This window comes from Acomys russatus, chromosome 2, assembly GCF_903995435.1.
Source record: "Acomys russatus chromosome 2, mAcoRus1.1, whole genome shotgun sequence".
In the NCBI taxonomy this organism is placed as follows: Eukaryota; Metazoa; Chordata; class Mammalia; order Rodentia; family Muridae; genus Acomys; species Acomys russatus.
This window is the reverse complement of record NC_067138.1, coordinates 11,380,382-11,402,695: the sequence shown is the minus strand read 5'-3', so window position 1 is coordinate 11,402,695 and position 22,314 is coordinate 11,380,382. Positions and strand designations below refer to the sequence as shown.

Below are 22,314 nucleotides of genomic sequence, written 5' to 3'. Positions count from 1 at the left end.
AGCGGGAGAAATGCTAACAGGACAGAGAGAGTGAGAGGAGTGTGGCTGCCACAGCAACAGAGAGTATTCTAGGGGCTCAGGCAGTGACAGAACTTAATGCCTCACTCAGGGATGACGTGAGCCCCCAAAACTTCACAGAAAGAATGGGATCGATAAGAAACGATTACCCAGGTAGAACACATTGCTATTTTCAAATGGCTCAGTGCTCTCTTCCTGAAAACTGGCCTCATTCAACCTTTCACCTTTAAAGGGGGGAAGGAGAGGTCTCCTCTTCAAAATCCTCCAGTTACTTCAGAGTTCCTCCTCTCCTTCCCTCTCCCGCCCCCCAAACACCAGATCCAAAGCTGCTAGGGGAGACCACCCACTGGAGAGACACAGGTGGGCCATGGAGAACCGTGGGGGTGTCCAGAGAGGAGGAAGTCTCTGCAATCATTAAATTTCTCTCTGTGGACAGTTCTCTTCACATTTGTAAGCCACAGGTAAGTCTGCTCTTAAGACCTCTGCAATCCTAAAAAAAAAAAATACCTGTAAGAAGCAGTTACCACTTTCCTAAAGGCGAAGGGTTGACAGGGGAGAAAGTGAAAAGCATTAAGGCAGAAAACCCCCCGAGGTGAGGAATTTCAGCCTGATTTCTCACATTCTTTTGAGTTTCAAATTTGACAGCATCAAGTACAAGATTATCATCCGGGTCGTGGGGACTGTATCTAGGCCTTTATGCATGCTAGGCAAGACTACCAGGAAGCTAACACGCGGCCCCTCCTTCACCACTTCATTTCTGAAGTCCCTGGCAGAACCCAAGGTGTTAAAGGCCTGTGTCTTCTTGAGCCTCCTGACTTTTCCTGGAAAATTAAGAGGAAGCGATTCCTCATAAACAGTGGCTAGGAAAGTAGCCACACAAACACTCCCGGAACAGAAGAGAAAGGGGCAGGAACGGTGGCCGCCTTGATTCCAATGGTGTTGACAGGCCCCCATAAGGATGGAATACAGTGTTCATGTCCCAGTGGCTCATTAAAAACAAAACAAACAGTAAAACTCCTGACTAGAAAAGATAGGCTCGAATGATTAGCCCAACCACCAGCTAAGTGGTGGAGCGTACAGCTAACGTGTACCTGCGTAGATCCCCAGCACAGTAAAAAGAATGCTAGTCAGCTAGGCTAACTAGACATGAGGACACCGAACACCTTTCCTCCATCAATGGTCAAACCTGTAAAATGACTGGATGTGTGACAAAATACCATTCCTTCATTTGTTCAGCAAACATTTGCTTTGGTTGTATTCATTACTGTCACGGTTGTTGTTATGATGGTGACAGTCTGTGACAAAATCTAGTTACTGTAGCCAACCCGGCCTCAAAATTACAGTCTCCCCAACTCAGAGTCCCAAGTGCTGGGCTTCATGATCCTCCTGCCTCGACTTCCAAAGTGTACGGGCTTCGTAGGCTCGTATTCCAGATTCCAAAGCTGGAATCGAGAGTGTTCCAAAGGTGTGCAGGCCACCGCAAGGCACCCTTGCCCCTGGTAAAACCCTCTTCTTTCAGGCCCTGGCTCTCCTCCTTACTCTCCACTCAGCCGCTTCAGAACAGCTGCCCCACTGACTGCACCGCACCACTTTCACCTTTGCCCTGGGATGCCGTTTGGATACAACTCAGAGGATGCGTCTTGTTTAGGCAAGCGTTCCCAGCCTTTCTGAGTATGCCTTCTTGCATCCGTCCTCTTTGTCTGCACAACCCTACCTGTGCTTGTCAAGAAAGTCCACACTGGCCCAAAGCCACATGAACTTTTAAGTCTTGGTTCCAAGTCCTTCCCTCGTTTCAATGAATGTAAACTCAACTTGAGCACTTATAGGCACATGAGTGGTGGGGGGAGGGGCGGGGGGCGTTGGTAACTTAGGTGGCTTTTGGTGGGCTTCATTAGTCCCACCGCCCAGAAGCCCACCCACCCACACCTGCTGCCGTTCTGAAAGACAATCCTGAAAGGCGGCCACCCTGAGGAAAGCACCTGGAGCTGAGGAGGAACTAACAGGTGCAGGTGCAGGGCAAGCCTTGCTGGGAACAGCATGCTCACCTGCCATTCGGGGCCTCTACAAGTTCCCAAGGCTTTCCTGATAGCTCTGACTTCCCCACTGCGGGCACTGCTCTGACCCGTAAGATTCCACAAGTTAGCCCAGGGTCATCCTTTCTTTTAAGTGTTGGGTAAAGAGGGAAGGCCAGAGGTCCCACATGGGTCACAGGCAAGGGAAGTGAGAATAGAAAAAAAGCTTCCCCATGACCTTGCAGACATTACTGACTGACAGCTGCTACCTTCTAGAGGCCAGTGTTTGCCTTTAACTGCCAACATTTGTCACTTTGTGTAAATCCAAACTATCTCTCAAAGGTGGCTACCGTATGACTGCATTAGCACACCCCCGTGGTCTGCAAACATCTGAAAGTCCCAGGCAGCTCCAGTAAGAAGCTCCACACTATCGCCTTTACTGTCAAGTTTCCAAGTTTCCAAGCTCTCCTACTTAAAAAGAACAAAATGTAACCAGCTCTTCACAATGAGGAAATAATTAACTTCTGGGAAAACCTAGTTGTTTCCTTGACTCATTACAGAGGAGCAGTTAGCCATCTCCTCTCCTTGGCGGGCAGTAGGATCAGTCTGGCTACTTGGCATGAGGCTGCCCCACTTCTTCGGGACCCTAAGTGAGGACACCCTGTGTTGATCAATTCAAGACTGTCCTACCCAGAGTCTGGCCTTGTGAACGGTGCCACGGAACACGTGAGAAGGAGCAACTACTCCCAAAGGTACGGCGATTTTTTAATTTTTCCTTTCTGGAAACTGGTGTAGGTATTTATTTGTCTAAATGGCTCTTGGCTTTCCAAAACAAAATCCAGGCCAATTATCACCAGCCCTCAAAGGTGGTGAGTGATTTGGGGTGCCTAAGCATCCTTTACCAAGGCATACACTAGGCTGGTTTGTTTTGAAGCCAAGGTCTTTAGGCCTCGCCACCCGTCATTTTTTCATCACTACATGCATCCGCAGACCTCTAAGGAACACAGAAATCGTGCCAACTTTAAAATCCAATGCCTCCCTCTGACTAGTTATTAACCAAATGCCTCTCCATGTTGAACCAGTTAGTGCGAACCCAGCAGCACCTTGGCACACTGTCACACTAATCTGAAAACCAGAAGAACCCAAGTTACATCTGGCCTTGGTCACCGTAAAGAGAACCCTACAAGATCAATAGTTACCAAAGTTCTGTGTAGGTGATCCAGGCGGCGAGGAGTTCCCGCTAGGAGACAGGTAGAGGTAGTTTTTGTTCACTCCAGAGTCAAAATCAAACGGGGACTGGTAATCCTCATACGACTCCATATCTCTGCCATCCATTCTGGACGAAAGCAGAGTGCATGGCGCCGCAGACGCCTGGGATTACTCCTTGAGCCGGGGACCCCTGGGCCAAGGTCCCTCTGCAAGGTGCAGCCCGAGTGAGGAAAGGACTTAAAGTCCCGGGCAGCTCCGGCCAGGTGTGGCTTCACGCCCTCACAGCAAGCAGATCTTTAAATGACTCCTCCCAGCACCCTTAGGAGCGGTCCAGTCACCACCTGTTGCTAATTTCAGTGGACAAAGAACAACCTGGGCGGAGAGAGTGGCGCTCTCCTCTGTACATAAAGGAGGGCCCCTGCTTGGCAGCCCCGATTAGATGTGCAAACACCAGATACTAGCAGGATTGTTTTTTTAAAAGACAATTTTTAGGCCGGTCAGCTGACTGCATCCTCACCAGAGCAGACTTAATCTTCTAGGACAAGAGAGGATTGTCTGTCAGTAATCTCCCGCACATGCCATCTGGGCGATGCTGCTCTTGTACCCCGTGTTACCCCAGAATTCTGAAAGCCTGGTACCCCGGGTTAGCTACCAGCCTTCTAAGCATAACATGATACAAAAATAAAGCTAAAGTCCCATCGTTACTTCTTTCCAAGGCAGAATCTGAGTAACTCATAAAATTTTAATCTGACTTTTTTTTGTTGTTGTTGTTTTCTTTTTTTGGTTTTTTTGGAAGAATGAAGTTTTCATGCACTTAAAATACATGAACCAGCTCTGAAGATGCAGCTAGCTCCCCCTGCGATCCCACTGTGCTCCCGCTGTGATCCCACTGTGTTCCAGCACCCTCTTTGTTTAAGTGAAGTCATGCATGCCCTGCAGGTTCTACAAAAAATAAAAAATAAAACCTGTTTCCTTTGGCACGCCCACCAGGTAGAGAAGGAGCCACAATGAGCTTGTAAAACTTTTCAATCACCAAGTTCACTTCAGCCATCACAGGCCTCTCACTAGAACTTTCTTGTGCTCTCGATGGCCTTGGCAGTAGCCTGACAGCACTTGCAGGCCCTTACTGGCACTAAGAGGGGGACTATGCCAAGTCAGACATGGTGGCTCATGCTGCAATCACAATACTTAGAAACCTGAGACAGGAGGATTGCCAGGAAGCTAGCTTGGACTACAGAGACCCCATCCCAAAAAAGCAAAATAACTGAATAACACTAACAAATAATTGTCTCCTACCTTTTCAAATTTCAATACATAATCTCTGATTATATTATACATATATGCACATATATGTACACACACACACACACACCCTGAAGTTTTTGTTGTGTTGTACATGTGTGGGCACATATCAGCACCACATGCATGCAGCAAGCCTTGGGAGTCAGAGCAGGTTGATGGAATCCCCTGGAACTAGAGGACCAGGCAGTTAGGAACTACTGTGTGCACTCTGGAAACTGAACCTGAGTCCTCTGTATGGGCAGTAAGCAATCTTAACCCCTGGGCCATGTTTTAAGTATTAGCAAAAAATTCAGTGCAGGCCTAGTGTACAAAATCTCTAAGACTGTCTACAGTAATCTCAATTTCTGATTGATTTTTCTCTTCTGTTCTTTTTGGTTAGTCTTGTGTACTCTTTGTCTTATTTAAACGTAAGAATTTATTTTTAACAAAAATATCTATAGTTTCCTTCTTAAAGATAACAAAATTTTGGAAGCTACAAATGCTGTTCATTTCACATTTGAAAGTAGATTAAATGGTCTATTTTTAAAATATTAATTGAAATAATAAACTGTCAAGACAGGCACAATAGCTTACATCTGTAAACCCACAACTAGACAAGCTGAGGACTACCACAAATTAAAGGCTAGCATGGGCTAAGTAATGAGTTTCAGGCCAGCCTGGGCTATGAAGAAAGACCCGGTGCAAAAATAATAATAGTTCTTTTTTCTTTCAAAAGTCAAGTTTCCTGCAAGCCACAATGTCACTCACTCTGACAGGACAACTTCAGAGTGACATCCGCAGGCTAGACACTGGTGGCAAAGCATCTGTCCACTGCCTCTCTGGCCTCCCCTCCTGGAGCCATAGCTGTTAGAAGGTTACCTAATAAGCCAGGCACAGCGGCGCACACCTGAAATCCCAGTACTCTGGGAGGGAGAGGCAGGTGGACCTCTGTGAGTTCGAGGCCAGCCTAGATGGATGGATGGGTGGGTGGATGGACAGATGGATGGACAGGTGAGTGGGTGGATGGACGGATGGACGAACAGATGGACGGATGGACAGACGGATGGATGCAAATGATAGATAAATAAAAGGTAGTTCAGTGTTATAAAGACCCTCTGGTAATGATGCACACAATACAATGGAGGCAGATAGCAGCAAACAGGAAAGGACACTCAGAAAAGATCCAAGAATCATCCAAGCAAGGAAGAGGGAAGCCGCGAGGAGACACCCCAGTTTTTTCATTTCCTGTGTGACTAACTGGCCCTAGGAAGAACTGGCCCTGTGCAATGGATCTTTCTAAAGGGCTGTCCCAAGATTACTTAAAATCAGCATTTGTAATGCTATTTTCTCCTAAGTTCCCCAGGCCTGACCTCACATGGTCAAGTACATGGAGAGCTGTCCACTACGAGCCACACATCCTCTCCTCTCCTCTGCCCACCCTTCCCAGACCTGCCCGGAGTGTTCTTGTGGCCCCAGCTTCTGCCTTGTCTGTACAACGGTCTCTTCCCCTTGAAGAACTGCAGACCTCCTATCTCACAGGCTCTGAGAAGAAACCACCACAGTCCCTACCTGTTCTCTGGCTTATGTTTCAGCTATGGCCCAGACATACAGCGGTGTTCAGAGGTGTGACCCAAAGAGCCCCAGTCGCGTTGTCCCGGACACACACTGAGCGACAGAAGACAGTGCCTCTAGACCCTGGAGCGGCTCGATGCTGGTGGGAGGGGCCAAGGCTCCCTTCTTCCACATGCCAAGAGGGGAGAGAGCAGTGACCAGACTGGAAAAGAGCTGTGGGAGAAACCAAAATAGCTAGGGGATGGTGCCACATTATGTGCGCCCCCGTGTGGAGCTGTGGGAGGCTTTACAGTGACCCACAGTCTGCTCTGCTCTTGGGGTTCAATTCAGTAGCAAGGGTCCTGGAGCACTCATTTTCCTACTCTCTTTCTTTCCAGGGTTTGTGTGTTGTTTTGTTTTGGGGTGCTAGGGATCAAACCCACAGGCTTGCACATACAAGGAACACACACCTGTCACCGAGCTGTGTGACGAGACCTTGGTTTGAGACAAGGTTTTACCACATAGCACAGGCTAGCCTTGAACATAAAATGTCCCTGCCTGGGCCTTTGGAGTTCTTGGATTACAGGCCGGAACCACCAAGCTTAGCAATTCCTTGTTTCTTGAACTAATCCTCAACTGTCCTAGGCTATTTTTTCAGACTAGATTTTCCTCTATATTTGTACCTGTTAAAGTCTGACTCACTTATCAAGTTGTATTAATTCACATGCTATTTACAAATGGTATACATTCAGAGGATACTCCTGTTAGGCCACACTGAGAGAAACAAGCAACACAACTGCCTTCTGAGTGGATGGTTTAAATGCTAAAAGGAACATGTGTGCATAGAAGAATACACAGGTAGCAGCATGACAATGGGAAGTATGTATTTAGTGTGGAACATTTAAAAATTTATTTTTAGTTTTATTATGTATTAAATTTTGCCTGCCCCCTCCAAGTCCTTTTCTCCTTCCCACCACTTTTCCACAAGACTTCTTATGCATCGCCCAATTTTTGGCAGTGAGTTCCAGCATCTGTTTTGAGGCCCTGCTGGGTGGAGTATCTCAGAGGACAACTCTGCTAGGCTCCTATCTGCAAGCATAGCAGAGTATTGTTAATAGTATCAAGGGTTAGCTCCCTCCCATGGGGTTGGTCTTGGGTTGGGCCAGGCATTGGTTGGACATTCCCTCAATCTCTGCTCTACCTGTTCTGTCTTTTTTTTTTTAAGATTTATTTATTTATTATTATGTATACAATACTCTGCCTGCATGTACTTTGCAGGCCAGAAGAGGGCATCAGATCACATCGTAGATGGTTGTGAGCCACCATGTGGTTGCTGGGAATTGAACTCATGACCTCTGGAAGAGCAGTCAGTGCTCTTAACCACTGAGCCATCTCTCCAGCCCTACCTGTTCTGTCTTTATCCCTGCACATCTTGTAGGCAGGGTAAACTTTGAGTCAAAGTTTTTGTGGGTGGGTTGGTGGAGCTCCATAAGAAGAGCAACAGAGCCAACTAACTAAGGGCCAGAGGAGCTTGCTGAGACTGAAGCACCAACCAAGGACCATGCATGGACTGGACCTAGGCCCCTACACAGATGTAGCAGATGGGCACCTCAGATTTAATGTGGGTCCTCTAATAATGGGAGTAGGGGCACTCTCTCTGACATGGACTCTGCTGCCAACTTTTTGATCACTTCCCCCTGGCAGGGCTGCCTTGCCAGGCCACAGGGGAAGAGGACACACTCAGTCCTGATACGACTTGATTAGCTGGGATAGATGGGGAATAAGAAAGGGGGGAGGGCGGAGAAAGAGGGATGGTGAGACTGGGAGGGGAGGATGGACGGGGCTATGACCAGGATGTAAAATGAATAAACAAACAAGTTTTGCCTGTATATTTATCTGTGTACCACGTGCATTTCTGGTGCCCAAGAGGTGGTGAGCCTCCATGGGAATTCTGGGAATGGAACCCAGGTCGTTTACAAAAACAATAGCTCTTAACCACTGAGCCAACACTCCGGGCCAAAGAAAATACTCTTGCCAAACTTAGTAATCAAACCAGTTTCTTTAAAGATGACTTTCTTGGGTTATGTGTTTTGCCTGCATGCATGTCTGTGTACTACACACATACCTGGTGTCCACAGAGGCCACAAGAGGGCACTGGAGACCCTGGAACTGGAGTTACAGGGGGTTGTAATCCGGGGTCCCCTGTAAGAACAGTTCATGCTCTTCAGCCCCATCAAAACAGTTTTGAGAGCAGGTCACATTGCATGACCCACATTGGCATAACTGAAGGGAAAGTGAGACCCGCCAACCAAAAGAAGAGGCAGTGGGTGTCCTAAGAACCTCGGAAACCTGCCATTGCACATCAGAACCTACAGGGGGCGCCCAAGGACAGTGCAGAAGTCAAGCGGGAGCTGGCAGCGAGGCGTTTGCTACAGGGAGTAGGACAAAGGACTACAAAGAAAATTTTCTGCTTACCTACTAGTGCATAACTCGAGTACGTCCAAATAGTCTTAATTTGAGACACTTAAACGAGACTGTGACTTGAGAACTGTGTCCAAAATTAGCAAATTTTGTGACAGGCCCCTCCAGGAATGGACAGAAGGCATACAGGTCTGCCCAAAAGGAAAACAGTGCCACAGGCATTCTTTTAATTCAGAGCCCTTAGAGGGGGTGCAGGGCACCACTCTTCGAGGAAAACATCAACTCTGTTAAAGATAAACAGAGGCTGTGAAAATGAGCTGCGTTAAGGAAGACTACAAAAAGTGTGAACTAAATATTACACTTAATCATACATAGAATTTGTCCTAAATGAATGGGGGGGGGGGAGGACTCTGCGCAGGTGTGGTAGGGGCAGGCCTGTGATCCTTTTACTCTGGAGGCAGAGGCAGGGGCAGAAGGACCGTGATTCCATACCAGCCTGGGCCAATCTGAAGTCCACAGTGAGACCCCAGTCTCAAGACAAAACAGGAGCTGGGGATGTAGCTCAGCGGTATAATACTTCCCAAGGGAACAAGTTTCTGGGTTTGATATGCAGTACCACAATCAATCAATCAATCAATCAATCAATCAATCTAAAATCGGAAGTACCCACAAATCTGATACAGTCTTACGAGACTGACAACTGCACTACATCTACAGGAAGTGAATAGCCTCCTTGTTGGGAAATCGAACAGGAAGTCTTAAGAGGTCTGGGGCAACTTCCTTTCTGTGTGTGTGTGTGTGTGCACATAGCCACATACAATGATAAAGCAGACAGGGCCAGCTTCAGCTAGCAGCCGGTAAGTCTCCTGAGAGGAGCACCTGACCCAGCTTCCCAAGCCTGTGTCACCTAACTAGGAGGACACACTCTGCAGAATGCCTGTGTGGACGTCAGAGTGCGCGCACACAAACAAGGAGATGAGCTCTCACTAGGATGCACTGTCCATGTGTGGTTCCACTGTTATACTAAGGACCCGTGGCTATGACAAAGCACCCGAGATACTGAATTCTAGAGGAGAGCTTCGTTCAGTTCATAGGTTAGAGGGCTTTGCAGAGAGAGGAAAGGCTGCGGTTCCAATATCCCCTTGAAGGGAACACTCCCAATAACCTAATGTGTCCCAATGCCGTGTTCCATCTACAAAGCCTCGGGGGGCATTCCAGAGCTGAACCCCCGCTATTGTTAGCTGGCACACTGTGTGGCCCATGACTGCGTTCCCGCTACACCAGCACCCTCTAAACAGACAGGCTTGAAAACAAGGGACTCTGTACCCAAAGGAGTTTTGTTTCGGCCTGTGTTTGTTTTCCTCCTACAATAATAATTGACAAACTGATGTTTGAACACCTGCCTGCCTACTAGTTAACTATTTGGAGTCTGGGATTACAAAAACACAGATACCCTATGAGCATAGACAGGGGGAGGAGGTCCCCCTCAGTCACAGTCATAGGGGAGGGGAGTAAGGGGAAAATGGGAGGGAGGGAGGAATGGGAGGATACAAGGAATGGGATAACAATTGAGATGTAATATGAATAAATTGATAAAATATATTTTTAAAAACTGAATAGTATTAAAATGACAAAAAAAAAAACAGAGCCTGGAACAGTGGTTCAGTGTTAATAAGGGTCAAAAGCTGGTCTCCAGGTATTAATGGCGTATTTGAGAACAGGGCAGTCCCTGCAGTGAAATGAGCAAGAGATAGAGAGGTTCAGCCTAAGATGAACAGGTCCAGTTTGCTGACTGAGTTTAAAGAGCACTCAGCAGAGGTATAAAAACCCCCAACTGCCAGGCTGGAGAATACATGAACCTGTGGGCCTGTCATTTAGAAAAACATCCATGGCACTTACACAGCTATTCCTGACGACTGGAGTCCAGATGAAGTCTCCCTCCTTGAGGAAGAATTTCTCAGAACCACGGGCACTTATTTAAAATTAATGTTGATCACAAATTAGTCGCTGCCGGCAAGCTGAGGCACCGCAAGCCGCTCTAAGAGCAAGGCCTACAGGCTATGGCAATCTGGCCGGCTCCATCAAGACGCTCAGCCATTAGGAAATCCACAACAGCTGCGTGGTGGCACATGCCTGTAATCCCAGCACCCAGCAGGAGGGTCAGGAATTCAAGGCATCCCCAGCAACACTGAGCTTGAGACCCACCTGAGTCACGACAGACCATCTCAAAACAAAACTGCCACTGTACTCCTGAATTTTTTTTTTTTTAAAGTCTCACCCTGGATTTTATAGTATCTCTCTCTGAACTTGCTCCTATGGTGGAGAAATGCCTTGTCAGAGCCACAAGCGATAACTACCTTCAAACCAACAGCTAGGAAGTGTTTTGTTGCCTTTAAAAACCCAGTTATGATATGTCAACATGTTTTTGCTTTAATCTCAAGTGTGGGATACAGGCTGCTTCAGGCTGTCCACAGCAGCAAACTATTTGCCTCATCCATACTCTGGCAAGGGTGTGATTCTGCCAGCTGAAGATAGTTTAATCCTGGGGACTCAAAAGAGGGTATAAAAAGACCAGAGGCCTAAGAGAGAGGGTGCAGCTCTTCCTCCATGCTGGGCCCTGCTCCTGCTAGTTTTTCAAGTGGTCATGAGAAAGGAGACAATAAGAAATTGGAGACATTGTGACGAGACAAGGATTGGACTCGCCTTGAAGAACTCAATGCTTCTAATCAGCAGGGAGTGGTCTCAACAGATCGCAACGCCCATGTTGTTATCAGTAGTGGCCTAGCAATGTTTATTTGGCCTATAATTATTATTACATCTGTATTTTCTAACCTGCTAGCACTCAATCAAGACAGACACTTGTTATATTTTAAAATAGCCTTAGTTAACCTGGGGCAGGGCAGCTATCAATCCCCTAGTGGGGCAGGTATGGGATACCTACACCAATCCCATGCCATCTGCTTCTAACAATTTCTAACAAGCTACCTCCAATCCATAATCTCAAATACTTGCTAATGTTCTTCTCTGGGCCAACTCTCCATCCACGCCAGCCATGTGCTTCTCTTCCATCTAACCCATGACTGGCACAACCTTCTTCTCTCTTCACCTCAGGTCTCTCTTTTTCCCAAGATTCTGTCTGTCTTCAAGTTCAGGAACATTAGTCATGCTTATCCCATTTGCCCTGCCCAGATGCAGTGGCTTTTTATTAATTAGCATAAAAATACATCAGACCATCCCCCAACACAACAACCTCCCTCTCCCCAATAACCTTCTGTCTCCTACCTGGTGCTGTGGTATTGGAAGGGATTGGAGTTAAGGGTGGCAGATTAAGAACCCAAATAAAACAGACAAGACAAAAAAAGGGGGGAGGGTGCAGTGGTACACACTGTAATCCCAGCACTCACGGAGGCAGAGGCAGGCAGATCTCTTGTGAGTTCAAGGCCAGCCTGGTCTACAAAGTGAGTCCAGGACATCCAGGAAACCCTGTCTTGGGGGGGGGGGGGGGCGGACAAAAAAGACAAAAAATAGCCAACCAGGAACTAACGTACCTGCAGTATTGTGAAGACAGTTATGGCCTCCTCTCAGCTTTACAGAGTATCTTTATCTAACAGTATATATTAGGTGGGCCTAATTTATTACAGAAATCTTTCTCAGTATTAAAGAATAAGACCACAAAGTTTCGGTAAGGAGGCAGCATGATGTGGGAAAATGCTTTCAGGCACAGGGAGATGGCTCAGCAGGTAAAGTGCTTGCCTTGAAAATTTGACGACCTGTATTTGAATCCCAGAACCCACATCAATGTAGAAGGAGAGAGCAATTCCTGAAAGTTGTCCTCTGACCAACACACACACACACACACACACACACACACACACACACACATATTCTCACATACGTACATGCATATCCTACATGAACACATGGTAAGAAGGAAAAAAATTTTAAGAAAGAAAATCACTTTCCCAAAAAAGCATCAAGAACTAGATAATGATACTGATAATGGCAGTTTCATCATCCATCAAGACAATACTTTGTACAACAATAATCTTAAGAACAAAACCAGTATCCTCTTATTACTATGCACACAGCCAGACTACATTGCTAGTTCCCTTGCAGCTAGATGTGGCCATGTGCTAGACTACATTACCCAGTATCCCCCGAAGAGCTAGCTAGTTGTGGCCATGTGACTACACAGCTACACTACATTACCCAGGATCCCCTGAAGCTAGGTATGACCATGGTCTACATAACAAAACTACATTACCCAGCTTCCCCTGCAGCTAAGCAGGGTTCTAGGGGGGAAATGTGTATGTGTGTGGGGTATGTGTGTGTAACAAAGATTGTTGTCCATAGCCACTGAGCTTTTGGGAAGTGTCATAACAAAATATAACATAAGTCTACTAACAGACATAGATTTTCAGGTAGATTTTTTTTAAATTTCTCTTCTAAACTTATCTTATCCCCAGATGTTAGTGTTGTTGGCAGCTCAAAGACAGAAACGTAAATGCCACTGAATTGAAACATAGCTAGAATCAAAAGCATTGGGCTATATGCATTCTGCCACAACACAAAGGCCAAACCCAAATGATCACAACAGAATTAAGGTATCTGCTGCATAGTAATGCACACCTTTAATCCCAGCACTTGGGAATCATAGGCAGGAGGATCTCTGTGAGTTTAGGCCAGCCCAGTCTACATAATGAGTTCTAGGACAGCCAGAGCGATATAGTGAGACCTGTCTAGAAAAGAACACACACACACACACACACACACATACACACACACAAATAGGGGTGCGGGGGGAGGAGAACTGAGAAAGTTATTCACATCACCAGACAGAACTAAAAAGTTCAACAGGGGGTTGGGGGATAGTACCCATAATAAGGAGATGTACTGTTAAGAATTATAAACACTCCCAGCACTCAGGAGGCAGAAGCAGGTGGATCACTGTGAGTTCAAGGCCAGCCTGGTCTACAAAGCGAGTCTAGGACAGCCAAGGCTACACAGAGAGACCCTGTCTCAAAAACCAAAACAACAACAACAAAAGAATTCTCCCAGATTTGCAGAGCCATTTCCTGTGAAGAGCCTCACCCTGGCAGAGGCAGAGCTGGTCAGGGCGTCCCAGGGAAGGAGGCAGTTGTCACCCAACAAAAGATGCTTTGAACAGAAAGTACAACACCTGTTTCCACCCTACAATCATAAACCAAGATGTTTAACCAAATGGGCTGGGAACTTCCGTGCTCACCAAACCCGTACACTAATGTTCGCAGTAGCTTCAGTCATGGTCACCCTCGACTGCAAGCAGCCACTGTGTCTTCCAGCACATGAATGAATATTATGTACAATAATGAAGAGACGATGACACATCAATAAACACTAAAGAGGAAGGGCCATCAATCAATCGTGAAAAGACGTATGAAGGAACTATACACAGGCATTGCTAAATGAGTGAAGCCACTCTTACTGTAATATCTCAACATTCTGGAAGAAGCAAAATTATGGAGACCATAAAAAAATAAAATCAATCAATCAATCAGGAGACTGGAAGATTAGTAAGTAGGGGACAGCAGAGTTTTAAGGCAGTAATGTTGAAATAAAGTAATGGTTTTTCTTTATACCCATTCTAGCTCCCAAATAATGACACAGAGACCTACTAGATTGATTAATAAGCTTTAAAGCACTACAGCTGGGCAGATCTCGGTCTACACCCATCTACACTAGCCTAGCTACTTACTTCTCAGCCACGTGCCCCATGTTATTTGCCATCTTCATCTCGTCTTGGCTGTTTCTGCCCTATCTGTCTGTCTTCATGGTGACCTCCTCATGGCAATGCCACTGCTCTTTCCTTCTTCCTCTGGTCCCTACATGAGACTCCCAGACTGGGAACAGGAAGTCCTACCCTCTCTTCTCTTGCCCAGCTATTGGCTGATCAGCTTATTTATTAACCAATCAACAATGATGATGATGATGACGGAGAATAACAATTTTTACACAACACTAAGACAGGAGATTCTTCATAGAAATGACAATGCCCATGTTCAGACTACAACTAGATCTTAGGGCACAGAAATCAGCATATGAATGCACAGTGCACAAGACCATCCCCCAACACAGCAGGATCCATAATGGCAGTGCTGTGATTTGAATGTGAAGTGAAGTTTATATGTCTCTGTCTCTGTCTCTGTCTGTCTGTCTGTCTGTCTGTCTGTCTCTCTCTCTCTCTCTCTCTCTCTCTCTCTCTCTCTCTCACTCACTCACACACACACACACACACACACACACACACAAGAAACCAGTGTGTCTGGTGACTGTAACACAAAAATCCTCAACAAAATACTATGAAGCCATCTAGGAATACGATTTTAATGGTTATTATATTGCAGGTGTATCTGCACATGCCCGTAATCCCAGCACTTGAAAGACCTAAGGCAAGAGAATAGGGAGTTCAAAGTGAGCCTCACTATACCATGGAAATCTATTACTTGGGGGCGGCGGGGGGGGGGGGGGGGGGGATGGGGACTGTTGTATGAACAAGTGGACTTGATCTGAGGGAAGCAGGGAGCCTTAACGCTCAGAACTCAGTCAATATGAAGTATCCCAGTAAAAGCATAAAGGACCAAAACCATATGCTCATCACAACTGCTGTAAAAGATGCCAAAATGAAAGAAACACTCCACAAACTAGGAATCTACAGACAGATGAAAGCCATTGTAGGTGACAATCCCCTTAGAGGCAGTTCTCAACACACATATATGTATACATGCATGTGAATGCCATGGTTTTGCTATGTAGCCCCGGCTGACCTAGAACTTGCTATGTAGACCAGGCTGGCTCGAAATCGGAAACCCCTGAGTGCATCGCTCCCAGCATTCCTGTTCAACATGGCAGTGAAGGTGCTAGCCAGGACACTTAGGTAAGAAAATGAAACAAAGGGCAAAGGAAAAACATCTCTACTTATCAATAATAACATGATCTTGTGTATAGACCAACTAAAGAATCCATTAGAAAGCTATCAGAATTCATAAACAAGTTTGGCACATTTACAAAACACTCAAAAAACATTTCATAGCTATTCACTGCCAGCAAATAATTGGAAAATGAGATTAAAAGGCAATATGCCAAATCACTGAAAAACACATTTAACAAAAGAAAACCAGAACTTAATCCCCAAAACTACAAACATGGCGGGGGGGGGGGGGGGGGGGGGGGGGGGGGGGGAGGGGTGGAATTAAAGACAGTGTAACAAAAAGAAAAAAGTCCCATGTTTAAAGACAGAAAACCGAAAATTATTAATATGACTATACTGCAAACCAATTTTCATAATCATTGTAATTCCTATTAAATTCCCAGCTGATTTTTCGGGTAAGGAAAGTTCTTTAGTATACAGGCCAAGAGGATGCTGAATTTTTAATTCTCCTGCCTCAGCCTCCTGAGAGTACTGAAAATATGAGCCAGTCCCACCACCTCAGGCCGCCACTAATTATTTTGTAGCAATTGAAAGCTGATCCTAAAAATCATATGCAAATTCAAGAGATGCCACACAGCAAAACAACCCTTCAAAATATTAACTTAGAAAATTCAAGCTTCTGTATTTGTGTTTTTTGTTTGTTTGTTTTGCATTTTCCCTGCAGATGCAATAACACCTGACAAAGCAAGGCTTTCTTTTGGCTCACAGCTCTAAGTTATAGTAATCCTGGCAGGGAAATCACTGTGGGAAGAACATGAAACAGGCAGTCACATTGTATCCACAGTAAGGAAAGGGAGGGGAGGTTGGGGGAGGGAAGGGGGTGAGATACAGGCACTGGTGCTTAGCTTACCTGTTAAATCAGTCCAGTAGTCAAGCTTAGGGAATGGTTCTGCCTACAGTCTTGACTCTTGACTCACAGATCCTACCCAGGTAACAGGCTTACCCAACACAGTTTCCTATTTCAAGACTGACTACAATGCTATAGCAGTCAAGATTGTGTGTTGTGAATAGAAAATAAACATACAGATTGCTGCAACAGAATTGAGTAGAAAGATAAGCCTGTAGCCATTGATATTTGACATGGTGCTAAAATAATCCAATGAGGAAAATCATTTTCTTATATCATGGGTCTGGGGTAAAGGTTATCCACGTGCAAAAGCACTAAGCTGAATGCATCCCTCAAGCACACACTTAGAATCAAATATAAATATGGGGCTTAAGCTAGAAAACTCTCAGAAGAAAATACAGATACAACTGGAGTAATAAACATTGGGACCAGCACCAAAAGAGATAAAGTAGGTAACATCCACATTAAAACACACTTCAAAAACAGCAGCCAAAAAAGCAAGTAACACTGGGCATGGTTGTGCACGCTTTTAATCCCAGGTCTGGGGAAGCAGGGAGATCTATGAGTTCAAGGCCAGTCTGGTTTACATAGTGGGCTCCAAGCCTGCCAGGGAAAAAGGTGAAAAGACAATAGAGGATGGCCTTTAGCAGCTAGAGAAAAAGAATGGCAAAGGACTGCCTGGAGACAAACTGGCAGAGCCTCATGTCCCTTCTGAGGACATCCTTTGTGTGCAGTTCTGAGCCTAGCAACTTACCAGCTAGAGCATCCTTCCATGGTAACATGCAAATATTCGTTCACTGATAAGGGCTAAGTGTAGAGTTCAAATCTTAGCTTCCGCACCTGCTAGGCTTGCAACTTTGGGGGAATGTCACCTGCTTACTCTGACTCTTGTTCTATTCATAAAACTGGAGTAGCCATGCATACTTTATATAGTGCCACATAACACACACATATGCACCCATATAACACACACACACACACACACACACACACACACGTGCACTAATATAATACAGAGCAGTGGCTATTTCATTGATCAATTAGTTTTACCTCATGCCTGCTATACCTGTTTAGAAACAATGACAGCAGCTATAAACTCCAACTCCCTCTCCCCCCCCTCCTCCCCCCGTCCCTCCCTCCCTCCCTCTCTCTCGTTCTCCCTCTCTCTCTGCCCCACGCTTGAGATCAGATGTAAGCTCTCGGCTACTGCTCCAGTATCATGCCTGCCATGACGATCATAGACTCTAACCCTCTGGAACCATGTGACCCCAAATTAAATGCTTTCTCTTATAAGCTGCCTTGCTCATGGTGTTTCGTCACAGCAATAAAAAAAAGAAAATAACTAAGACAACATCTTTTTGCCCTTCTGCATCAAAATCTATCTTAAGAAGGTGCTGTGATTTGTAGAAGCCTAGAAAGCTACAGGTTGAGAGCCAAGTTGTCCTGGACTGTCTTGGCCCCTATACAGTCATTTTAATCTGTATGTTACCTAACATGCTTGTGACTATTATGTTAAAGCAGAGTCCTAGCTTCCACTAACCCAGAGGCTAAGAATGTCATCAGACAGCACCCAAAAAGCATAGCCAGAGACCTCCTTGCTTTACTATAAGCCATCTGCCCACTGTTTCCACCAACATATTTCGGCTTCATAATACTGTCATATGGAACATGGTATCTGTGGGAAGTCAAAATCTGTGTTCCTAGGCCACAGCCACTCATGCTTGCCTCCAGAACAAACTCTCTTACTCTTTGGCGCGAGAGCTATGCTTTTGAGCTGAGAACACTAACATGGTTGCCCATAGAGAATTCAGATACATGAAGCCTACATTTTCCAACACTGAAGAGGTTGGGAAACTAGGATGACTTCTCCTCAGGACATGTAGTCAGGGGCGTGTCAGAACAGCAGGGCAGGAGGGAACACACATGTGGGTGGAACTAGCACTGCACAACCTCTCCTGTCACTTCACCTGCAAAAAAACGCTAGGAACTGGATTTTCCTAAAGCCTCCCCAGTTAAAATGTATTATTGTATTGTCCAAAATGCCAAAAGCAGACGTAGGGAGGTGGCTTTGGAGGATAAAGTGCTTGCCACACAAGCAGAAGGGCCAAATTCCAATGACCAGAGCCCACGCGAAGCTGGGCTGGTGTGCGGCTCCCTGGCTACCTGTATTCCTATCACCTGAGAGGCAGAGACGGGGCCGCCAGGTCAAGCTGGCCAGCTAGCCTACCCAGGACCAGCAAGCTCCATGCTCAGCCCCACACCAACTTCCAGCTTCAATATAGACTCCCAAACACACGTGTACAAAGAGAGCAGTTTAGCAGCTTTAGCTGACTAAAGTCCACCCAAAGCCTTCTGCCTAAAACATGCTAAATAACATATTATTTTGGTGAAGAAAAAGAGGCCACAGAAGAAGTTTTGTTTTCCCGTCTCACTTCCCTAAACTAACTGGCTCACCCCCCCAGCCAACCCCAGCAAGGGCTCACCTCGAACTACTGTGCCCCAGTCTTTTCTCTACTCGCCCCACACAGACCGCAGAAGAGGGGCCCTGAGCACAGCAGGTGGACCCTCTGATTGAAACTATTGTCACGCTTACACAATACATCTATGTATACACACAAACACAAGTGTCTGAAAACATGCTCACCATGACAGTATGCAAAGCATTTTACTACTATAATGTTCTAATTTGTTTTTTAATTTATTAGCTGGGCATGGCGGCGCATCTTCAGCAGCATCACTAGGGATCTCTGAGTCAAAAGCCAGCCCAGTCTACAAGTCCCAGGGCAGCCAGGGCTACACAGCAAGACCCTGTCTCAAAACATAAAAGTTGGTCAGCCACGTAAGCACCCTGGAATATTACTGTAATCTCATCACCTAGCGGGTGGAGGCCAGAGCATCTGGAGGCCAAAGCCATCATGAGTGACAATGCAGGTTCAAGGCCAGCCCGACTACATGGAATGCTACCTCAAAAATGAAGACTCAGTGAGCGGTTCACACTCATTCCGACACAGTTTGAAAAGTCTGCCCTAAGATGTGCCCCGCAGTAAGACAGCTCCTGAAATCCTCCAGGTTAGAGATAAAAGAAAACTGAAATAATGAATTCCCCGTGGTCCCAATCATGTGTAAAGATTTAGCTCCACTTCACCCACACTCAGAAGACACACATTAAACGCTTGCATTTCCACATCACCAAGGACAACCTCAGGCGGCTCCCACTCAAATGGAGATAATTACCCAGGCCGCGGAGTCGGCTCCCTTCCTGAACTAATGAGAGGAAAATCAACAGCCACTCAGCTAAAACTTCCGCTCATTTGGCAAGTCTGGCCCAAAGGCACGATTTCAATCTTGTCAAATAGTCTTAAAAGGAAGTAGGAAAGAAGCAAAATAAAACATCAGCAAAACCTACATTTACTTGGAAAGAGTCTGCTTAAATACACTTTTGTATGCCATAAAATAGCCCACTCCTCAGTGTTAGGAGGCGAAAAAAAAATCAACCTATAGAGACAGAAGGTAGATTAAGGTGTTAAGTTCAGGCTGACATAGAGGCTCCAGACAGGCCCCCAGGGGTGGGGGGTGCAGAATGGGGGGGGGGGGGCAGAAACAACCTGAACCCGTGTGAGGAGGACAACTCTGCAGGTTTACCACAATCTACTCATCACACTTCAAGCAACTGGCCTGGGAGGGAAGTTATATACTAATTATTTACAGAAAGCATTACCCGTTGCACTATTGAAAAGAAAAAAAAAATCTCTATATGCCAGATCCAAGTTCAGGATAACATGGAGGCGGGTGGGGGGGAGGACATGGCTCAGTGAGGGGAGTCCTTGCTTAGCGTGTCCAGGCCCTGGGTCCTTCCTTTAGCACCACGTGAACCAGGACTGGTGCTGCACAGTCTAATCCCAGCACCCAGGATGCAGAAGCTGGTGAGACAAAGGCCAAGATCACCCTCAGCCACAGACTAAGCCTGAGGCTAAAAAGGCATTTCTCCTTCAAACTCATAAAGTACAGAGCAAGGGCCCACCTGTTTGCGTGTGGACTTCTAAGAGGGTTGCGTGAATTTCCTGCCTGGACATTTCTGGGAAAACGCTCAAAAGGCTGACTGCAGCCAGGAATGAAGTCCAGAAAAGACAGGGGGGCTTTGAGCTTCCTGCCCCCCCCATGCCACTGGCTGAATTCTTTGGCTCTGAACCTGAACTATTTTTCTTTTTTTTTTTTTTTTTGGTTTTTCAAGACAGGGTTTCTCTGTGTAGCCTTGACTGTCCTGGACTCACTTTGTAGTCCAGGCTGGCCTTGAACCTACAGTGATCCACCTGCCTCTGCCTCCCAAGTGCTAGGATTAAAGGCATGCGCCACCACGCCCGGCTGAACTATTTTTCATGAAAGTAGTAGGAATTTGCAGGCGAGCATCAGAGTGGGACTCACAGTTTCTAAGAGAGTGAGGCATCTTCTGTCCTTTGAGGAAAGGGCCGCTTTGGTCCTTCAGAAGTTAAGTATTTCTCAGTAGGAGACTACAGCTAAAAGGCATCTGGTTTGGACAAGAATAAAAAATAAAAAAATGTCATGTAACCGAATCTTCTGTCTGAAACTGTATTGCATAACACGAGACAGGAAGAGATTTGAATGTCCTCTAAGGAGGAAAATGTGGCTTCAGAAGATGTAGTCGCCCATGTCTGCAGGTGTTCACTAAAGCACTTGCTTTGTGCTTTGTGGTTAAAAGCTGCAAAGGTGTTGGATACAGGAGATACCGATGCAGGGCTCTGTGTACCTGGCAGAGAAACCTACCAGAAATAGCAAGAGCCAGAGTGCACACCTGTAATTCCAGTACCCAGGAAACAGAGGCAGAAAAGACCAGGAGTTTAAGATTATCCTCAGCTATTTAAGGTGCTCAAAATCAAGAGCAGCCTGAACTATAAGAGAAAAAAAAATTGAACCCCAAGCCCAAAAGGGAACGCAAACACCATACTCCCAAAGCTAGAAGCCAGACCTTCCATCGCTGCACAGAGAGAGGCCTGGTTCTACCTCCCTGTCTCCCCCTCAGTCCTTGGCTATCATCTTATTGCAGAAGATGTTCACTCTGAAAATGAAAGAACCTTTTGATCTCACACAACCCCCTCCCTCACATCCCCTAAGGGTATCCGTCTTCTAACCCTTAACCCACATGAAACCGCTTCCTGATGCAATAGGTCAATGTAATCTGAGTCATAAAATACTACCGTGCCCAACTTTCAACTACGAGACTCCCACCGGGTCTGCACCCAGACTCACTGGCAGCACCTCCCTCCCCCTGGGTTCTCTGGTGCACCTTGTCCCTGACAAGTCACCATAACCATGCCCAGTCCATGCAGTGACAGCATCCCCCTGCAGCCCTGGCTTCTCTCTCCATCTGTTTACTCACTGGGATTATTTTAACTGGCTACTTGGTATGGTTTGACTACGTCTCCCAAAACCTGTGTGTCAGAAACAATCTCAAATGCAACAATGCTTGGAAGTGGGGCCTGAGAGCAAGTTACCAGACCATAAGGGAGTTACTGCAATGAATGGACTGCCGTGATCATGAGAGTAAGCAGGTGGCTACAACAGGGATTTGGGTAGATGGTATCTGGTACTCTCTTGCCCTTCCACCCAACACCCTGGAATGCTACGTTACAAGGTCCTCATCACAGGCTGGCACCTTCCACCTAACACAATGGGATGATGCCATCATAGCATCAGAAAATGGACTACAGTACCCTTCCACACTCTGTATATGCCTGTATACACCAGACACCAACCATGTGGAGGACAAAGAACTGCAGAAGAGGAAGGTTGCTATAGTAATATTTAAGATAATGTTTCATTTCTTAGTACCAACAACCTTACAGGCATAATTCTTTTTTTGTTTGTTTGTTTTTTGTTTTTTTGAGACAATGTCCTGGACTCCATTTGTATAGACCAGGCTGGCCTTGAACTCACAGAGATCAGCCTGCCTCTGTCTCCCAGAGTGTTGGGATTACAGGCGTGCGGCTCCA

At 46.1% G+C, this 22,314-nt stretch overlaps 1 protein-coding gene across 5 annotated transcripts in view; it reads right to left on the bottom strand.

The window, feature by feature from the left end:
• Positions 1–22,314, bottom strand: part of Tpd52 (tumor protein D52) — an 84,825-nt gene that overhangs the window by 30,939 nt on the left and 31,572 nt on the right. For 2 of the 5 annotated variants that reach the window (XM_051158323.1, XM_051158331.1), the window contains exon 1: positions 3,230–3,365. The exons of the other annotated variants lie outside the window; for them this stretch is intronic. In XM_051158323.1, coding sequence (XP_051014280.1) covers positions 3,230–3,365 — 136 coding nt within the window. Of the gene's footprint in view, positions 1–3,229; positions 3,366–22,314 lie in introns of those variants that run through there. 5 annotated transcript variants of the gene reach the window in all.